This window comes from Cucurbita pepo, chromosome 4 (assembly GCF_057944985.1).
Source record: "Cucurbita pepo subsp. pepo isolate OVF chromosome 4, ASM5794498v1, whole genome shotgun sequence".
In the NCBI taxonomy this organism is placed as follows: Eukaryota; Viridiplantae; Streptophyta; class Magnoliopsida; order Cucurbitales; family Cucurbitaceae; genus Cucurbita; species Cucurbita pepo.
In genome coordinates, this window is record NC_141801.1 from 11,054,692 (window position 1) to 11,075,675 (window position 20,984).

Below are 20,984 nucleotides of genomic sequence, written 5' to 3' on the forward strand. Positions count from 1 at the left end.
TGCAAATTTATTCAACTTTCCTTCAATGTCCTCCCTAGGAAACTAACCAAGAGAAAGTTTCATAAATTTCCCCGAGATGACACTATTATTATTGTTACTGTTTTCCTGCCATTCAAGAGGTTCTAGAAGTCCACCAAACCATTTCATACCAAACACCTTTAGAAGAATAAGCTATGATAATGAAACGAGTAAACAAGATGACATTAAATCATGAAAATTCAAGGTTAATTTCAGTTACCTTCTTTGTATTGGAAGAAGGCAATGCCAATATGATAGCTAAAATACAAATTATCCTCACCGATACCAAGTACAACTTGAGAAATAGTTGATGCCCCCTACCAGGTACCGGCCACCACCAATTGTTACATTCTATGAAAAATTGAGTAATCTGTCTCTGCAATCAGCATCCAATTCCTTTAACATAACCCGGATCACATTGTCCGAGATATAAATGAATCACTTGATGACAGTGATCAAGAAAAAAATGCCTGTACAAATAACGGCAGACTAATTAGAGGAGAGAGTAGCAGAGAAATGGTAAGGTAAGATAAGTACGAGTTAACGGTGATTTCTGCATCATGAGTATACTAATCTAATGCCAAAGCTTACTACAGAACCCATTTCGTGGCTTCTTGCTGGATATGATATCAGAAAAGGAGTCAACTAACTGTCCAGCCAAGCTACTGGGTTCATCAATGAGTGTTTGGATAAAGGTGCTGACTACCCTACGTTCTTGCTCTGTTGATCTCAAGCTAAACCATGTTAGAAGTTTCAATCTAAATTCCTGTTTAATGTGACCTTCACATTCTAGCCATCGAATTATCTTAACACAATACTCGAAGTTCTCGTCCAAGAAACATGAACCATTTGATAATGGGAGCGGCGATCCATTTATTAAAGTGCTGTCACAGTCATTCGGATCTTCGCTTGTGCTAGCTGCCCTTTTCCTGTACAACCCTGTAAGGGAATCAACAGCCGGCACCTCGCCATTTGGTCCACAAGTCCAGATCTGAGAATCATCACTACCGTGTGATCTTGCCAAGCCATTTTTCTCTATGTCATGGGAGGCAGCATCTTCATCTGCCTCAACAGCCTGCTGCAGAGTGCAGCCGTTACCTTCATCCCTAAAACACTCAAAAGGAGGAGTTAGTTCTTCATTCAGATCAGGTACTGAAACTACATTTAAATCAAGTCCACGAGAAACAGGAGGAAGCTGCTCTTCTTCCGGAGTTTCTGGCTTGACACCGATCTGCACTCTACAACAATTTTTTACATCAGCACAGCAAAGGCTCTCAAGACAACCTTCTCCTTGAGCCCTAGCAAGTTCCAGAATCTTTCCAAGATCTCGTACTTGAAATCCTGAGGACGAACAGATAATGGTTGTATCATCTGGACCCTTCTTGCGGATACAGCTTTCTTCAGTAACAGGACTTTCTTTCCTGTGATTTGAAGGGGCGGGAGAATGAGAGTTGTGAATTATTTCCACGCTCTGGGTAAAACACTTGGCCTCAGAGTGACCAACGTCACCATTCTCTGAATATGAAACAATTCTGAACATGTATTCGGTGCAAGGTTGTAGATTGGATATCAAAATCCTTCTCTGATCTCTAGGAAATACACAAATAGGTTCTTCTGTGTATGTTTCTTCTCTACTTTTACTATACCAAAGCTTGTAGCCCTTAGTCTCATTAGACGATGAATTCGAGATTTCAACTAAAGTTATCACAATGGAAGAAGATTTTATCTCCTCAAATAGAAGCTTGCAAGCAGCCGGAAATGAATCATCTGTCAAAAATGAAATTATGGGAAAAGATATAAACAACAGAAAAGCTAATGAGATTTATAGACAATAGTTGGAGCAAGAAACATGATGGTCATGGATTAAACCTCTGCAGTTCAGATTTGTATTAGACACTCCAGCGAGCCATTGATCTGCTTTTTCAACTGCGAATGAGCAAAGCTTCTGCACATCCCCGCCAACAGATAGCCTGCAGACAATACCTCGAGCCATCTTGGCGGAAATCCCATTTACTGGACCCACTTCTGTTTCTAGCTTGGCCTTTGCATCTTGAATAATTTCGTGCAGTTCCTTAAACCTTGAAGTCCTTTCAAGGAGCCTATAACCTAAATAAATCCTGTAACAGAGAACATCAACACGGCGTGCATCTCTTGCTATGGCTAGTTGCTTCTTCCAACATCTGCCAGTAAAGAATTTTACAATCCAATCAGGCCATAGCTAGAATAAGATTGCTGGAATAAATATAAACCATGCAACAACACCTCTCCGCGGCTTGAGAGCCCACAATTATGCAAAATATGAGAATTAAAGGAAATATTGAACAGGAAAATTACTTACTCTAGTATCCCAGAAACTTTGCCACAAGAAGCACAGCAATAACTACCATCTAGCTGCATTAATTGACCAAGATCAACAACCCCCACCTTCTCACGCTGCAAGGCACACTCAATATGGCAAGATAATCCACAGGAATCTCTCTGTCCAGATTCAGTAGAGCACACCAGCCAGAGACTAGGGTCCTTGTTGTCATCAAATAAGTGACAGATACAGCAAGAGCATCTCTTGCAAAATGTATCATCTACTGACAAAACAGCCCTACAAGCAGAATTTTTGCATACCCATGTACTTGAGATTCCAGACTGTAGAGATTTCTCAGGAGCTGTTGGAACTCGAGCCGGGTTATCTATCTTCCTGTACGACTTCCTACTAGCAGACCGATTATTTAAACTGGATGAAGCTTTCTTCATCCCCAGTTTCTTAACCATTCTAACCTTTGAAAGTTCTGAAATTTAACTACTAGAATGATTAAGTTCAGCTTCTCCTCGTTAAGACATGATCAGAATGTTGAACAAATTCATCATTCGTCATCATTTTGGAAACCTAGAGAACAGTTCTAGACCTGTTCAACCATCACCGAACAGCTCATTTTCTCTGCATCTCTACGTACCAGGGCTTTGAACGCCAAAACTGGATAGAAAATATAAACAAGTTACACATGGCAATAAAATAACATGAATTCATATACATGATCATGTCAATGTAAGCTTAATTTCTTTCGGTCATGGTTGGAAAGAGAATATTGACTCATATAATAGCACTAACAAAAGACAAACAACGCAGAAAAACAAAATAATTCATAATCTTTCTTACCAAATTCGCAAGGCAAGTGATTCCTTAGTGCCATTCAGTGAAAAGGAATTGGAGAATAAATGGCAACCAATTAATATAGTACTAATCTTATAATATACGTCAGAATATGCTATAATTTTGAGCGCAATAGAGTAGAGATATAACAAATTGCCTATTTTTTCGTCCATATATGTATACTCCATTAGAGCGTGAAACCAAGTCACAAGATCTTCATCATAACAATAAAATGCAAGCTAATCTTCATAAAGTCCAAGGGAAAAATAAGAAAATAAAAGCAGATGAACTTTCAATCTATGCGTATGCAGGAGGAAACTCTCAAACGACTCCATCTTTTTCTCAACACTTTCCCTCCCAAATGTAGCTTATGATTTTCCCGAAATTGATTGACAAATATGTAAATCATTGATTCAGCAATACAGAAGAAACGATTTCAGTCAAGTTCCCAGAGGAAAAAATAAACAGAAGAGAAAAAATAATCTCTTTTCCACCATTCCCTCGAAAATCACTGTTGAATTACCATGACAATTGGCATTACCTTCATCAAACATTCTCCCCCACCACTTTATACGATATGACAACAATAACCCAAAAACAAAAATACGGGAAGCCACCAGCAGTGAAGTAAAAGTTGAAAATAACGCTTCAGAAATTTTCACAAACACATTGTGCGAATCTTGAAGAACCAATAAAAGGCCAGCAGCAAATATACTGATTACAGCGAATTAAACAGAAAAACATATATAGTAGCGCTGCGGAATACTAACACAATACGGATAGAAAAACAGAAAGAAAAAGAAAAAAAGAACAGCACCAAGAAGGAAGCTCGAAAATCAATGGATCTGCCACAGAAACAGCCCCAAAGAAACGATATAAATAAAAGAGAAATATTCGGGACGTACCGGCGAAGAATGGGGACGAATCTAGGGCTTCGATGCGCCGAAACCGAATAATTTGTTCTGCGCAAGCATGAAGCTAGAGAGAGAAAGAAGAAGAAGAAGAAGAAGAAGAAGAGAGAGAGAGACAGACAGAGAAAGAGTCTACGAAGGTGTTAGTTGGCTTCGAAAGGGAGAGGGGAGAAAAGGCTTGTACGAGATGTTCACGTTATGGAACCTGGAGACCGAGCGTGGAAAACACGAACAAGAGAAGCGCGTGAAAAATGCTCCTTCTAATAGGAACGAAGTTTTTGTGACGAGCGAGCATATAAAGTACTTAGCCACTGCGTTGATTTACAATTGGGTAGTGAAACCCACTCGCACTTTTTCGGCGCGTGAGTTTCCACTTTCCATCAGTAAAACGTTATTTTCAATTCCAAATTGTTTTATTATTATTATTATATTTTCGCTTTTATCATGTTTGTTTTGGAACCCAAAGCGAAAGACAAAAAAAAACCAGTCTCATCACCACCAGCATCTCCCTCGCCACTGCTGCTGCTTAGCCAGATCAAATAACGACCGTCCGATCAGACGACTTTTGAATCTCGTGACACCTCATCACTCTTAATCATTAATTACACGAAATTGAATTAGAAAATTCCCCAATCACGTCGCCTTAATTTTAAAGAAAGACTCGGTTTTTGCAATACAGAATCTTCAATGAATTATTGGACTAAATTAAGTTTACACACAAAATTAAAAACTTTAAAATTTATTAGCCATTTTCTAAAGATCAAAATTTTAATATGATTTAATACAGATAAGATAATCCACGAGAAAGCTTTTTATAACGTAAAAATTGAACAATTTTGGTGCATTCCCTGTAATCATCATCCATCAGTTCCGGACCTTATTGGGCAATTTAAATGCGAACTTACAAAAATCGGTGGGCGGAAATTGAAGAATGAAAAACTCCCCCACTTTAAACGCCGGGTTGAGAAATGAGAGGCGTGTTTTTGCGGCGTTTTCTAATTGTGGTGGACCAAATTAAATGAACCCATTTAATTTCTTTTTGTCTTTAACCTAACTTTGGTGACTATCATTCAATTCAGACCTATGCCCTCTATATTTCTTATCAAAATTAAGTCCTAGTGTCAACAGACAAAATTTATATAATTATTTAACTCATTTTTGGATCGAGAATCTCTTCAGATTATGAATTGATGAAATAATTGTTGGGTCAAGAAGAAAAGAAAGTGTAGAGTAGTGGTAGGGAGGTAAGAAGGGTGGGTGGGTTTTAGTTGAAATGAAGGAAAAAGGTAAAGGGGATGATTGATTGATTGATTGATTGATAGATAGATAGATAAAAGTGGTGAAAATAGACAACAAGGCAATCTGAAATAGTGAGATGTGTTTGGGTGTGGTATTTGAAGAGAGTGGCATGTAATTATGGATTAGAGGGAGGGATTGATTGGGTAATGAGTAAAGAGAGGCGCAATGCTAGAAGGGCAAGCAATAGGATTAGGGGGCACAGACAACGAGGCCAGGGCAGTGCCACTCCACTTCAATTGGTGTTGGCTGTGGGGGGCGTGTAAAATGAATTGCCTACGACAACTTTGTTGGGTCTGGTCTTGGTGGGTTATTGGGAAATGAAGATATGCTTTTAGGGGAATCTGGTAAGTCAGGCTCTCCACTTCTGCTACAACAACAACAATATGTATTGTGTCCACATGTCGGCATGTCCATAGTTTTCAAATTGCGTAGTGCATTGGAGGTGAGGGGTACTAGACTGTACGTTACGTCTTTTCTGTCAAGTTTTAGTTTGATCATGTCGGTTCACTCACTAGATTTCCCACCAATATGTCTAAAGGTTGTTGGACGCAATTTCAAATTTTTCACACTATGCAAGTATGGCTATGAGGATGAATGGAGTGGAAGATTTGGGAATGTTTAAATATTTCTTCTTTCGTTTCCTGGGAAATTGAAAATATATTTTACGTCATTCTCTTAAAATGTACAAGTATAAGATCACAAAAGAAGAGATTATTGACCTATAGTTATGGTTGGATTATGCACGATTTATGCACATTAGAATTGACATGATTCTACTTTTGCAGTATTATCCTTCCACCATACATTAACAAACCCTTAAATTCTTATGAAAAATAGACGAATTTTTCAATTCCATAAGTGTGAGATTCTACAAGATTCTACTTTCTTTATAAATGTGTGAAAACTTTGTTTTCAAGGACGCGTTTTAGAATCGTAAGACTAACGACAATACATAACAAACCAAATCAGACAATATCTATTAGCAATGGTCTTGAGTTATTATAAATGGCTATTGAGAATGCTGGAGCTTCAAGGGAGTGGATTGTGAGATATTATATCGGTTGGAGAGGAGAATAAAACATTATTTATGAAGGTGTGAAAAACTCTCCTAACATAAGCTTTTAAAAACCGTCAGTTTGACGGAGATACGTAACGGGTCAAAGCGGACAATATCTACTAGCAATAGGCTTGGAAGTTTGACTTGAATAGCAGAGCAAAGTTGCAAAGTTTGAGGGAGTAGAAATACAAATCAGTTCATGATCAAGCACTAAACAAACCAATATGATTCAAATAGAGTGTTAATCCAGAGCTAAGAGTTGCAATAAGCAGAAGTAATATATACAAATAGCAGGCGGATGGACAGGCAGCATAGATTGATGATAATATGATATGCATTATCCAGTAAGTTCATATCATATCTATGCTTGAAGTGAATGAAAGGCCTGCACAAGAACGAAACAGCAGTTAAATATTATATATTCTGCAGTTTTAAGAAGTCAAGAAATTTAAAAATTTAACACCAAAAGAAACAAAGTTGAGGAATCTACTTTAATGCATAGAATAAAAAACCAGACAAAATGAGAGAATTCAGTTGTTTCTTTATGAACAGTAATGAAGATAGCTTGAGATCACAGCATTAAAGGAACACAACACAAACTCCAGCTAAAAGATTCTTGGTAAAAGATAAGATATAGTGGAGATTACAAGAATGTTATATGCCTGAAAAGTCAGTGAATTAACCTTAAAAGAAGCAGAAATACAGTGAATTGAAGAAACCCGAAGCTGTTACGAAGCCGACAGACGCTCTTCACACACAGGGCTGTCGTTGAAACTCTTGGATGGATACTTAGCGGTGATCATCCCCACCTCGAACACCGAATCCTCGCCGGTGGACTTAATTCCAGTAATCGAGCGTGGGCAGAGGACGGCGGAATTGTTGGGCCTTTTGAATCAGTGGATTGGGTCGAAACAGAAACAAGGGCTGAGAAGAGAAAGAGAACGAAGATGGATTTCATGAATCAAATTTTAGTTGTTTCAGATTACACGAATCTCTAGTTTCTTTTTTCTTTCTACTTTGTCTTTCGAGTTATCCAAGGTCGTGGTGGCTAAGGAACAACTGTTCTCTCTTGAATTCTGACCGCGATGACTTTCACCACTTAAACGACGTCGTTGCGAAGAGATATTATTTTGTAATCAATTTGGTATTTAATATTCAAAGTCAATGGAATTAAGATGTTATCTAAAAAAAAAAAAAAAAAAAAAAAAAACCAAAAATTAAAGTAAAAGGCATTCATCGGTTACGTATTAAATTATATATTTATTTTTCATCTAAAACATTGATATTTCCATTTACATTTTCTATATTATTTCTCTTTATATTTGTCTTCCTTATTTATTTTATTTTAATGCAATATATATTCTGTTCATCAAATTTAATTTCATTAAATTCCTATAAATCACACCACTTCCGGTGAATAAACATATAGAATACGGAAATCAAAAGAAAAAAACACAAAATTAGTGAGAATAAAAAATATTCTCTGCCAAATTCCGATCCCTCTGTCTTCCAACGATGTACACATTTAATTAATAATAGTGTTGTTCATATGGAATAATGATCAAGCTAGCGAGGATTGCCAGAGCTGTGCGTTTTTGACTTTAGAGACACTCTCCACCACTTCAAATGGCAGAACGTCCCCAATAATGATCACCATCTTAGTCTCCAAGTCTATTGTGTAGGAGCTCACTCCTGTTCATTCAACGACAATAAATTTATGCTCGAAGTGAACAATATTATACTATTATGAAGAGTCGTGTTTTACCTTCCATTTTTGAAATGTGTTTCTCCACCTTTCTTGCACAGCCTCTACAGTGCATGGATACCCTTAGAGTCACCATCTGCAAACCCAAAACACAAATCCTGTTTCAAAATGTACGATAATAACAGTAATAAAGGTAAAAATTAGTTACCTTGGGCTTGAGTTGAAAGGCCAAGGTCTGGTTTCCATTGACAACGTCCTTCAACGTGGGCAGCTGGTCTTTGTGAGAGGGTATGAGGGGCAGTTTATCAAACTCATCTTCCTGCTCTTCCATGGAGTTTATGCAAAAACAAGAGCCTGAGCTACAAGAGGAGGGACCAAGACTAAGACTAAAACAGTCCAACGCCTTTGAAATTTTCTTGTGCAGCTTCCCCATGATCACAACAAGAATCTTGGTAAATTTCAGGGACACCCTTCAAGTCTCTCCATGGCTATGTCAGTGAAGAATTTGGGAGAGGGGCAGGTGGAATGCGCAAGTGTATTTAAAGTAGGAAAAAAGGTGGAACCTTTACGGTATTGGTATTTAGAGCAAAATCCGGGAATTTAAAGGCACCCAAATCTGTAATGCCTCTCACCTGGGCTGCCCCCAAATTTATAATACATAATTCAATAAAATGATTGTTGGCGTTGAATATAGGAGAGCAGGAAGGAAGCAAAAAGCAGAGGGTTTTGGCACCGCCCAACCTGCGGGTGACGGGACTGTCGAGCTGACAGACTTGTTCTTGTCCTTCATCAAATATTATATAAATATAGTGGCAGTGATGAAGACGATAGGAGCTTCAATTATTGGATTGACGCCCCCATCACTTCAATTTTTTCCTTCATCACCTTTTAAATTATTGAACCAAAGTTGTTGGTTTTATTTTTAATATTATAAATATATAATATTGCCTAAATTATGGTTCTGGGCCATGTGAGGAATGGGTACGGGGGGGCATTTTTGGAAGTTTCACCTCTGCGGAAAGGGGTAGAGAGGGATTTATGGATCATGTTATGCACGTGCGTGTCACGTGAGTATTGAAACAATATTATTGAAAAGCTTGGTTGGAAAATGTCTTTAAATTAAAATAATTGGAACATCAGCATGTAACATGTTCCCTGTTTGGATAAAGTGGACTCTGGTTTTGCCAGCTGGAATTTATTGCAACTAACTGTATCCCATTTTTATTTTTATATAATTCACGATTAAAAATTAAAAATTAAAAATTTATTTAAATACTTATACCTAATTAACGTTTAAAATTAATATTGATGGGGAAATGTCCATTCAGCCTCATGCAGTTCTGAAAGGACACTAAATTTATGTCCCAATACAATCGAAAAATTGATTAAATACTTACTCTTACCTAATTTTATTTCGGCAATTAATTTTTTATGCAATGAGTAGTAAGTACCGTGTACACTTATGCGTGGTGTAAACTATATTCTAATATTTAATTTAATATACATATTTGAGTGGCGTGACCAAATTTTTATTAATTAAGAATTAGGGTTATCTTATGCTACCCGATCAAAATGTCGTGGGTTGCATTGTATGTGTTTTTGTCCAAGAATCTAAACCATTTTCCTGTGGGGCCCTTTTCCATGGCTTAAACACATATATACATCAAACGATAATAACCTTAATTTTATAAAAATAAATTATTGTTATTATTAAATGATAGATGAAAAATATTGGATTAATTTTTTAAAAAAGTTTGTGTCGTCCGTTTCCTTTGTCGTGATAGAGAGGCCCAAGTGATTCGGAAGTCCGATGATAGAGAGGCCCAATGGACCTGGCCCTCTATATTCGGACATAATATAAATTTTCCAAAATAATTATATTTTTTTTTTCTTTTTATGACTGTTACTGCTCATTCATATCTAAATCAGGGTTAATTAATGAAAATAAAACTAATTAATTGAAATAAAAAAATAATTTAGCATAATTAATAAGAAGGAAGAACATAAAATTGATATGGTTGAATAATTATCCAGATATGCCCCAACTGTGAGTTGGCATTGCTAGGCTCTTGCCCCTATTTTGCCAGCTAAATTAAATCGAATAAATGTTGCTTAAGAACAAAAGAAATATTTTGTTTTTAAATATATAGTACAATAAGACTTTAAATAATTCACTACCAAAAACTTTATCTTTATCTAACTCAATTAATTTCATAATTCCTTGAAGGAACACGGGTTAGGTTTTGTTTGGTGGGTTGCAATAAATCTCGAACCACTCTACCAAATTTTCATACCCAGTATGTTTCAACTATGTTACTATATTACGTTAATTATTGTCTTCAATCTCATAATTTTAAAACGTATTTATTAGAGAGAAAAAAAAAAGATCTCCAACCTTAAAAAAAACAATCACGAAGATGAGGGTAAGTCGAGAGAAAGATATGAGACATGGGAGAACACAAAAGTACGTAGACTAAAGCAACCCATGTGAGTTCCCCCATGGTAACAAGCATGGGCCATCCCATTTATGTTTTTTCCTTTCGTTGCCCGATCATACTTGCAAACATAGCCAATAATCGAAATCTAGCTTGTCAATATCCACGAAATAAGTACCTAAAAATTTAATGAATTTCTAAATTAAATCACAGCCATGCATGTTACACGACTCTTAGTGTAGAAATCAATTCAATTATTACCAAAGTTTCAACACGTATGTACATCATTATTTAACCCATCTCCGAACTTATATTTCTCCATACTATCATAATTAACTGTATTATTATTATTATTATCATTATGTACACTCAATACATCACCCTACATTCTAGCTTCCAAACACGTTAATTCAAAACTTTTAATTACCTGAAATTTGTGGCGTTGAATCTTTATTTAAGGGTAAAAACGATGAAATTTCATTAATAACTTTCATATCAGAGACGATTTTTTATCTTTATCATTCATCCAATCATAATTAACGAAAAATGATATTTTTTAGAATATTTTTAAAGGATAAAAATCATTAGTTTTTGTTTAAGTTTAAAGATATTATTATTATTATTCGTGATTTAACGTAAAAAAGAATAAATAAATGAAAAGAAAAGAAACGAATAGGAAAACGAGGGAAAATGCACATGGTGTATATTAAATGCAGAGAGGGGGGGCATGGGGGTACAACTTTATTTACAATATTCGATTCAATTAATAAAACTACTTCAAGTGTCATGTTGTTGGTGCCATACCAATACGGACCGCATTGATTTTAAATATTTCAAAAAAGAAAAAAAAAATCTAATTTCCAAAATGATAGAGACCTTTGTCTTTCAAATCAAACGACTTCAAATCAAAATTAAGTATACTGATTTCTTGTATATCTCTTATGACATGGTTACATTATTTACTCATCATTTTATTAAAGTCTATGATTAAATTTTATGTGTGAACAGATACCTATAAATTATTATAGTTTTTCTAAATGTTGAGGATGTAATCCGTTCTTCTAGATTCAACATATAATAGTTCTGACTTTTTCGAAGTCATTTGTGACATGACTACGATATCTATCTATCATAAATTTTATGGGGAACAATGGATACCCAAAAATAAAATATTCTAAATTATAAATGGTAGAAAGTTTTTGCAATTATTACAGTTCTTCCAAATGTTGAGGATCACAAAAAGAACCCCATATGTTTGAACTATATATATATATATATATTTGAAAATTAGGTGTATTTGAGATGGGGAATTCAGATTCAGCTCCATGTTACTGGGAATCAGTGGCCTGCCCTCGGTCCTAGATTCAGCCATTTATGTGTATATATATACAATTTTCCAAGTTTAAAAATGATTTATTAATTAATTTTTCGGATTTTTCACAATCTGAATGTCCGCCGATCACGTTGCTTTCTGTCCTCTGTTTTTGTCTAATTATATTTTGAACCTCCAACGTCCAAGTTAAGTTCATCTTCCTGAAAATTTTGACTTACTTTGACCAAATTTGGACTGTTGTTTAAGCGAAAAGATTGGTTGAGCATCCACCAATTCAAAGAACAAATGAAAAGCGAAAAGGAATAGTAAATAAGATATGGATTGAAATAATAGTAGAACTCGACAACCAAAGAGGCACAGAAAGGAGTGCAGCTTTAGTTGAATTATGGAGTTCGTCCCTATACATACATTTCTGCGCTCTGAAACAACATAAGAAGCTTAAGGTTCCCCTGCAAATTCTACTAATTTTTATTGCAGAGACTAAAAAACGATGAATTACATAGCAATGTGAAAAGAAATATAGAATTTCTTTCTCTCTGTTTCTTCAACATGGGATGGAGTTTTACGTTTGTATTATTGTTTCTCCGTGGCCGATGAGGATTGACCAGAGGGAGAAGATTTGATCAGGAATGAAGCTCAATGGGGGAAATCGCAGGTGGGGAATTTTTGGGAGAATTGGCCGGAGAGATGATAAATAATTAATAGAAGGGTGGGGGTGGAGGAGAGGCGTAGGGAACTCCGTAGATTGGAGGCAGTGGGCCACCGTATACTGGAGTTGGAGGCGGCGGTGGGCTTTCGTAAATCACTGGAGGTGGGGGTGAGGGAGATAGTCGCGGATACACGCTGACCGGAGGTGAAGGTGAGGGAGGAGATTGATATTGCCCCGGTGGTGGTGGTGGGGAGTTGTAGTGGATCGGGGAAGACGGTGTTGAAGACTGAGGAGGCGGTGGTTCTGAATAGTGAGCACCTGGTGGGGGAGATGGAGGTTTTGTGCAGGGGAGAGGGGACGGCGATGTATGAACAGGGGGTGGGGAATAAACAGGTGGCGGCGGCGGGGGGGAGGTGAAGTGAGAATCAGGTGGGTTTGGGGAGTAGGATGGAGGGGATGGTGGATATGGGGATCGTGGGCAGTAGACGGGAGGTTGGGTATTTGGCGGCGAAGGGAAATCAGGGAAATGTGGTGGAGGCGGAGTGTAAATTGGGAATGGCGGTGCTGATATTCCAGGAGGAGAAGGCTCAGCCGGGGGAATGTGGACATATGGCGGCGAGGAAGGAGAGGGCTCAGTCGGTGAAGGTGGAGATTGCGGAGTATGGGCTTGTGGTGGCGATGATGGTGAGGGCTCGGACGGCGAAGGACCAGGGGGAGTGTGGCCTTGTGGCGGTAATGATGGCGAGGGTTTGGTTGGTGAAGGTGGAGTTGGGGGGGTATGACTGTGAGGTGGCGATGGTTGTGAGGGTTCAGATGGTGGAGTATGACCTAGAGGCGGCGAGGAAGGTGAGGGTAGTGACGGCGGAGAAGGACCTTGATGCGGTGATGAAGGTGGCGGCGCAGATGGAGATGGAAAATGAGGTGGCGATGAGGGGGTTGTAGGTGTAGTCGGAGATGAAGGCGACGGAGCAGATGGAGATGGAAAATGAGGCGGCGATGAGGGGGTTGTAGGTGTAGTCGGAGATGAAGGCGACGGCGGTGGCGATAGTGGAGGAAAATGGGGCGACAATGGCGGTTCCGTCGGTGTACCAGGAGACTCAGACGGCGACGGAGGTGATGACGGCGCCACTGGTGACGGGAAAGACGGAGGAGACGACGGCGCCACCGGTGATGGAGGCGAAGAGGGCGAAACAGCCGGAGGGGAAAACGGAGAAGAAGGCGTAACAGACGAAGAACCGCCGCATTTAAACGCATTACAATCAACAGGGTTCGACAAAAACGAGTTACATTTCCCACTTGGGCGCTGCATTGGCCGCCCCGGTAAGCAATTCCTCCGATCACTGAACTCCGGAACCCTCAAACACTCCGGCGGCTCACCGGAAAAGAAGTTATTCGAGAACGTAAAGTTCTGAAGCTTGGGCAAATCGCAAATACTCCCCGGAATGTTCCCAGAAAGAAAATTATTAGCTACATTGAGTTGCTCCAAACTCACGAGCCCTCCAAAAGTCTCCGGCAATGGCCCCACCAACTGATTTGAACTAACATCGAACACTGTCAAGTTCTTCAACGCCCCAATTACCGGCGGCAAGCAAGAATTTAGTCCATTGTTCATCATAATGATCTCATTCAGCCTCGTCATGTTGCCCAAGCTCTTAGGCAAACACCCATGGAAGTTATTGTTGGCCACAACAATCACCGACACCGGCGAGTTCCCAAAATTATCCGGCAGTTCGAATCTAAACCGATTATGGTTAATAAAAATGGCGTCTAAATCCTTATCAAACAGCTCTCTGGGTACACTGCCTTCAAATTCGTTAAACCTCAGATCCAAAAACTTGAGAATCGGAAGCCTGAGAACCACATCGGGAAACCTCCCGGCGAACCGATTATTACTGAGATCCAACTCGTAAAGCAACTTGAGACGGTCGAATTTGTGAGGAACAGTGCCGCAGAATCTGTTGGAGTTGATGTGGAACAATGCTAGATCCACAAGCAAACCGAGCTCCTCAGGGAGGTATCCGGCAATGTCGCCGTGATTGAGATCGATGCCGGCGACAGTACGAATGTTGGGGTTGTCCAATGCGGGAGCACAGTAAACGCCGGTGTAGGTGCAGACATCAGATCCGACCCAATTAGCTGTTTGATTCAGAGGGTCGGACAAAATGGCGAGTTTCCAAGCCTGAAGTGCAATGTAGGCGTTTCTGATCCTTTCGTTTTCGAAAACGAGAGATGGGTCGACGGTAACTTCCTCGCCACGGTCGCCGAACTCATCTCGATAGTACAGAAGCTGACGCTGCCGGATATAGAGAGCTTCGGCGTCAGAGAGGGTGCCATGGCCGACGGTGGCGGCGGCGAGGCGGAGGAGGAGGAGGAGGAGTGAGAGGTTTAAAATGGAGTTGAAATTCATTTGGAATGAGGCATCTGAGTGGGCAGAAAAATGTGGGTTAGTAGGGAGTAAAGAAGGGAGTGGGTTTTAGTAGGGGATTTTGAAGGCCAAGGCCAAGGCCAGCTATTTAACAGCTCAACCGCCCCCCACACTCTCACACTGTTTCTTTATTTACCACTGTTATAATTTTTGTAATTATTGTTTTATTACCCTAAAAAAAACTTAGTCTATCAAATATGAGTTTATTTCTTCATATATTAATGAGTGTTGCATATTTTTTTTTTTTTTTTTTTTTTTTTTTTGGAAATCATCTATGAGAATGTTTTTCATGTGTTAACATGTGTAGCACATGACATCAATAAAGTTTAACGAAAAAAATTATATAAGAATTAAATTTTTGTTCAAATTTATGAGTTTTTAATAAGCTTTAATTTTTTTTTTTTGTACATCTAGTTTATGGGTTTTATATATTTTATACATCAATTTTTATTTAATTATTCGTTCATAGATTTTGATTGAATTACATAATTAGAATTTAGGTATGTAACTATTGTTGGTGCTACTGAAATTCGAAGGAGATTTTATTCCCGAATGTCGATAGTTGATTCCTATTTATTCGACAGTCTGTCCAAACGCTTAGCTTATTTATTTATCAATGATGGAAAAGAATCAATGTTAAAGTGATTGGTGAGTTGTGTTTTGTTTTTGATCATTCATGACCCGTCTTAATCAAACTATTTTATTTATTTAATTTTTTAAAAGTAAAACATCTTAAATATTAATTTAATTTTTTAAGTTTTTTTTTTTAGTATTCATATGTGCACTAATATAATATAATAATGTTTTGGGTGAAATTAAATTGATGGAATCATAAATTTAGACAAGTACTTATAAAGTTTTATAGCATGTTATAAAAAATTTGTATTGAAGGTGACAATTGAAATCATATCTCGACTCATTTAAGATTGAGTTGACAGGTTCAGCAGCTTTCTAGCTAATAAGTTTTATATTTCAACTCAAAAAGGTTTTTCAGATTAAAATAAATATTAAATGAAAAAAAAAAACTTAAAGGATAAGCATTAAAATAAAAGTAAAAAAAAAAAAAAAAAAAAAAAAAACATTTAGAAAATGATTACTCTTAACGAACAAATAAAGTTGCTTTGAATTATTCAAAAATAAAAAAAAAAAAGTGAAAAGGAGTGAAATTACGAAAATACCCCATGTCAGAGTCAGAAAAGTGTCAGAGTTAATGAACTCCTGTCACCGTATCAAAATTATTTCATTTTAAAAATGAAATTTTGTAAACCGTTCCCGTAAGGTTACTGTTTCCAGAGAGCGCGTGGGGTTCACATTCTTAAGACAGCCATGTGAGAAATTTTTTTTTTTTGTAAGAGATTGTCCGAGTTCATAATTTTAACGCGGTCGAATATACGGAAAAAATAATTAAAAAATAAAATAGGTTAAGAGTGAGATTAATTTTATAATTTAAAATCCTGATTTAATAATTTATGTAGAGGTTGGGCGGGAGCATTTAATTCCTTCATTCAATTAACATTTAAAATCACCATGGCCATGACATGGATTCCCAAACACATACCATACCTGGCCCATGGAAAGGTGGGTCCCATCATGAAAGGTTTTTTTAATTTTTAATTTTATTTTTTAAAGAAGAAAATCTGTCCACGTGGACTGTCACCGCCAAACGCCGTACGCGCTCAATGAGCCCAAATCTTTTCGAATGGCCCAATTGAGCTCATTTTGGGCCCAAATCTCTTCCCATGGCCCAATTGAGATAATTTCCGAGTGGCATCCATTGAAATCAACAATTAAGATGCAAACATTTTGATCAATTATTTATTAAATTTCGAAGCTTTGGGGTTCCTCTGTTTCATACATTTGGAAGAAGAAGAACCTCAAAGAAAAAGGAAGATTTTACATTATGATTGTGTTGTGCATGTGATGCCATCTGCAAAACTTCTATCTACTAATTTATTTCTTTATTTGCTGAATGAAACTCTCATCTGGAACTGAAAAAGCAATAAAAAATTCCAGATTCTACTGCACCCATTTGCTTATAATTTTATACCCGCAGCTCCACTGCGCTCAATTCCACGTTATCATCACTTGGATTTGTTTTCTGTGGGTTGTACGCCAAATCTCTGCACCTTTCCACTCCATCGTCCACTGACAAATAGATGTTTTCTTTCCCGATCGTGTTTGTGAATTCTGATGCTATCATCTTCTCCATCACTACGATTCTTGGGTTTACAATTCCCATCTGTTTCTCAAATATGAAATTCGCAAGTTTTCAGTGAAGGAGATGGAAAAATGGATTGGCGGGTGACTGAGAAATTACCTTAACTCCGTTTGCTTGCAACAATCTGCGAATTTCGACGAGTGTTTCAATCCCTGTCATGTCGATTGATGTAACTCCTGCACGAACAAACAACTCAGTGAGTGATAGATCAAAATTGTTGGGAGTGGATGATTTGGGAAGGCAGGATAGTGGATTCTTACCACTCAACTCCAGCAGTACATGGTGGACGGTTCCATCTACGGAATCGTACTTGGCATGCTCATCACGAACCCATCTCAAAATCCTAATGAGAAAACGCAAGAATTCGGCTGGTTAATCCGAGGCATCATGTTTGCAGGTAAACTGTTTGATAAAATGCGTGAATGAACTTTCACATTACCTTTCTCTGATGTAGTTGGAGTTGGCATAATAAATAGGGGAACCAAGTTGAAGAACAATGACTCCAGGGACTCTCATTGCATTAGGATACTGCTCCACGTCTCTGTACAAATCAGTGTCTGGTATTTTCCCAAGCTTGCAAGTTGCTGGTCTAGCCATGTAAAGAAGAGCTCTCAGCAAAGCAAGACCCACCTGATAAAGATCATTTAACACAATCCAATATGTAAGGAATTTTGAGCTTTGAAACTCCCTTGTTATGTGATGACAGAAACTACTGACCGAAAGCATTAAGCCAACATCCATGCTCAATAGAGCAACGCCCAAGAAAGCAGCCATACAAATGCAGAAATCGAACTTGTCGACCTTGAAAAGATGATATATTTCTTCGTATTTGATCAAACCAAACATGGCGGACATAATAATGGCGGAAAGGGCTACAAGAGGAGTGTAGCTGAAGAGAGGAGCTAGAAAGAGGAGCGTGAGAGCCATGAAGACCGCCATTACTACGTTTGACATTGCTGTTCTACATCCAGCATTGAAGTTCACTGCAGTCTTTGAGAATGGCCCTGAAAGGTAAAAATGTCATTTCATTTTGAACTGCTCTTTGTTAGAATGTAATTATTAGTTTAATTATTACCAGTGGTTAAGTAGCAGGAAGTGAAAGATCCCACAATGTTCATCAAACCGAAGGCTACCATCTCTTTGTTGCCATCGACTTGTTCGTTTTTCATTATTGCAAAGCTTCGACCAATTGCTATTCCTTCCTGAGATGGTAAAACCATGATGAATTATGAAAGCTCAGAGATTCAATTGCGAGAGACAGAGAGAGAGGGCTAAGAACTTACAGCCAAAGCCACAAGGCCAGTGATGGCACCAGCTTGTACCACAGCTGGTAGGTATTTTGGGTCAAAGTTCAAGGAGTGAATAGAAGGAGGGTTTATTCCTTTGTTCAAGCGACCCACCTGAGGTGAAATCAAGGCATACAAAATGAGAAAGACAGGTGTTGGTTCAGAAACTCCATTGATTGTGGCTTTAAGGAAAGAAAGGATACAGTTAAGATTCCATGCTGACTTCCATGGACGAGATATGCAACCACACACCCGACTATCACTGTCACCATCGGAGCCATCGCTGATACCCAAAACAGCTTCGGGTTTCTATCTCTCTGTTTAACCAACCAAAAACAAACAAACAAACCCATTTGTTTTCACCGACAGAACAGAGATTGAAAAGGAGAGAGGAGAGGAAAATTTACTTACCAGGTACCTAGTAAACTGGAGGAAGATAAGGAAGACGACGCCCGTGACAGCACTTTGCCATCTCCACTGAAATTTGGAGGGAAAAAAAAAGAGAAAGTTTTAGGTCTGTGTTTGAATTCAAAAGACAGGAAGTTAAAACAGGAACAGGATTTTAACGAACCTCATTTCTAAGGGAGAAAACGGCATGGAGTACCGAATAGACGTCGGTTTTAGAGGTGAAATGAGTGAGTCCGAATATGCCTTTCAGCTGTTGCAGGCAAATGATCACAGCTGTTCCTCCCATAAACCCTATGATCGTTGAATGCGATAAGAAATCCACCAAGATTCCCAATCTGTCCAGTTTCATTCAACACGCAATCAGAAATTCTATTTTATAAAAGAGAGAAAAAAAGGATTTATGGGGTCGCACCGTAGAAGCCCTAAGGCCGTCTGCATGACGCCGGTGATTAAGGTGGCTGTTAAAACCAGGTGTAGATACAATGTGGGATCTTCTTCCGGCGACGCCACTTCTCCGATGATTTCCGCTATTAGCAACGAACATGCCGCCACCGTACCCACCGCCAGATGCTTCGAGCTTCCAAACACCGCATACACAAGCGGTGGAACGAAGCTCGAATCTGCACCCACATAATTAATTACTCTAATTATCAGAATTCCAATACACACCCAACTGGTTAATCAATATCACCATAAAGACAGATAGAAAGCAAATAGTTAAAATTTTGAGATAGATAAATGGGACTCACAAAGGCCGATGATGGGAGGGAGGCTGCCAAGCTTAGCGTAGCTGATGCCTTGGGGGATGGCGAGGCTGGTAATGGTAATACCAGCGAGCAAATCATACTTAAACATATTAAAATTGTATTTAGGAAGCCATTCCAATATGGGGATGAAATACTGGACGGCCTTTTTGAGTTGGTGCGTCGGCCTATCATCACGAAACTGCCTGAAGGGATCATCGGGATAAAACGTCTCTTTCAGATCTGATTTCAGCCTGTTCACGAATGGTCTTGGAGCAGCAAAGTTCACATGTTGTTCACTTTTCAACGAACCCATCGGAGAGAAACAAAAAAACAGAGGAATTAATGTATGAGAAGGAGGATTAAGTTTAATATATACAGGGAATGTTGAGTGGAGACGATGGTAAATGGATAAGATAAATAAGAAGAAAAAGAAGGACGAAATAGAGAAGCGGAATAGAACAGTTAACTGTTTTTAAGGAATGGGAAACAGATGTAATTAAGTTATGGGGATTTCTTAAACTTATCAAAACCGATTGTTTAGAACAGGACACGGTTGGTGACAGTGTGTTGTATGAAGACTGGTTTTCTAATCTGGGACAACCTCTGGGTTTTTGCGGGATTACAAGTTTGTGTGGTGATCTATGATAGTGGAGTCAGCGGAGGGAATTCCATGCAAAATGAAGGCCACATTCCTTCTTTTGCCTGCACAAATTTAACAAACATTTCTCCCGGCCATGCAAATTTTAAGTTTACACCATCATATTAGTGTTAAAAAAAACACCTTAATTTTGCATAGTCTAACGACTCAAGCGTATAGTTAATTGTAGGCTTGAACTGTTACAAATGATGTCAGGACTAGAAGGACCAGACATTAGGCTGGGTGCGAGCGAGAACGCGCTCTCAAGAGGTAGATTGTAAGATCTCACATCGGTTAAAGAATGGAACGAACTTATGAAAACTTCTCTCCTACTCGACACATCTTTGTGTGAAATTTAATCATTTTAGTCACATAATATATATTTTTTTTTTTATAGAGCGTAAGTTTATTCCAATATTCTTAGAGTTTCTCCAATATTCTTAGAGTAACCAACAAGAAAGCTCATTTAAAGTGCAATAGGATTTAGGAACTATACAATAAATTTATCTTTTTGGTCCTTTAAATAATTCTCTTTTTGAAAGATCTTTTGGTACCCAAAATTGGTTTGAATTTGATTATCTTAGAAATAATCATAATACATTTGAAATAAAATTTGTGTTTTTTTAGATTCAATATAATTTAAACTTCTTATAATTTTTAAACAGCTATAAAATTATTTATTGTTTCTCCAATGTCCATTGGTTAAATTTTA

General features: G+C 38.1%; 4 protein-coding genes and 1 long non-coding RNA gene across 5 annotated transcripts; all 5 read right to left on the minus strand.

The window, feature by feature from the left end:
• Positions 1–180: 180 nt before the first annotated feature.
• LOC111793108 (VIN3-like protein 1) lies at positions 181–4,230 on the minus strand. The gene is made up of 4 exons (XM_023674842.2): positions 4,069–4,230; positions 2,357–2,986; positions 1,888–2,198; positions 181–1,785 (listed from the first exon to the last, which is right to left on the minus strand). Exons 2-4 carry the CDS (start codon positions 2,782–2,784, stop codon positions 593–595), a joined length of 1,932 nt encoding a protein of 643 aa, XP_023530610.2. The 5' UTR covers positions 2,785–2,986; positions 4,069–4,230; the 3' UTR covers positions 181–592.
• Positions 4,231–6,626: 2,396 nt separating this feature from the next.
• LOC111793798 (uncharacterized) lies at positions 6,627–7,652 on the minus strand. The gene is made up of 2 exons (XR_015420543.1): positions 7,134–7,652; positions 6,627–6,815 (listed from the first exon to the last, which is right to left on the minus strand). It is a non-coding gene; the product is annotated as an uncharacterized LOC111793798 (long non-coding RNA).
• Positions 7,653–7,790: 138 nt separating this feature from the next.
• Positions 7,791–8,978, minus strand: LOC111793726 (heavy metal-associated isoprenylated plant protein 45). Its single transcript, XM_023675746.2, has 3 exons — positions 8,344–8,978; positions 8,196–8,271; positions 7,791–8,122 (listed from the first exon to the last, which is right to left on the minus strand). Exons 1-3 carry the CDS (start codon positions 8,566–8,568, stop codon positions 7,992–7,994), a joined length of 432 nt encoding a protein of 143 aa, XP_023531514.1. The 5' UTR covers positions 8,569–8,978; the 3' UTR covers positions 7,791–7,991.
• A 3,228-nt stretch (positions 8,979–12,206) lies between these two features.
• LOC111793741 (uncharacterized) lies at positions 12,207–15,088 on the minus strand. Its single transcript, XM_023675767.2, has one exon. The coding sequence runs from the start codon at positions 14,957–14,959 to the stop codon at positions 12,602–12,604; it is 2,358 nt and encodes a 785-aa protein (XP_023531535.2). The 5' UTR covers positions 14,960–15,088; the 3' UTR covers positions 12,207–12,601.
• Positions 15,089–16,764: 1,676 nt separating this feature from the next.
• LOC111792260 (putative sulfate transporter 3.5) lies at positions 16,765–20,422 on the minus strand. Its single transcript, XM_023673620.2, has 12 exons — positions 19,639–20,422; positions 19,302–19,509; positions 19,053–19,224; positions 18,893–18,958; positions 18,685–18,798; positions 18,479–18,595; positions 18,271–18,397; positions 17,913–18,199; positions 17,635–17,825; positions 17,456–17,538; positions 17,295–17,371; positions 16,765–17,216 (listed from the first exon to the last, which is right to left on the minus strand). Exons 1-12 carry the CDS (start codon positions 19,946–19,948, stop codon positions 17,019–17,021), a joined length of 1,950 nt encoding a protein of 649 aa, XP_023529388.2. The 5' UTR covers positions 19,949–20,422; the 3' UTR covers positions 16,765–17,018.
• Between the last annotated feature and the right edge of the window lie 562 nt (positions 20,423–20,984).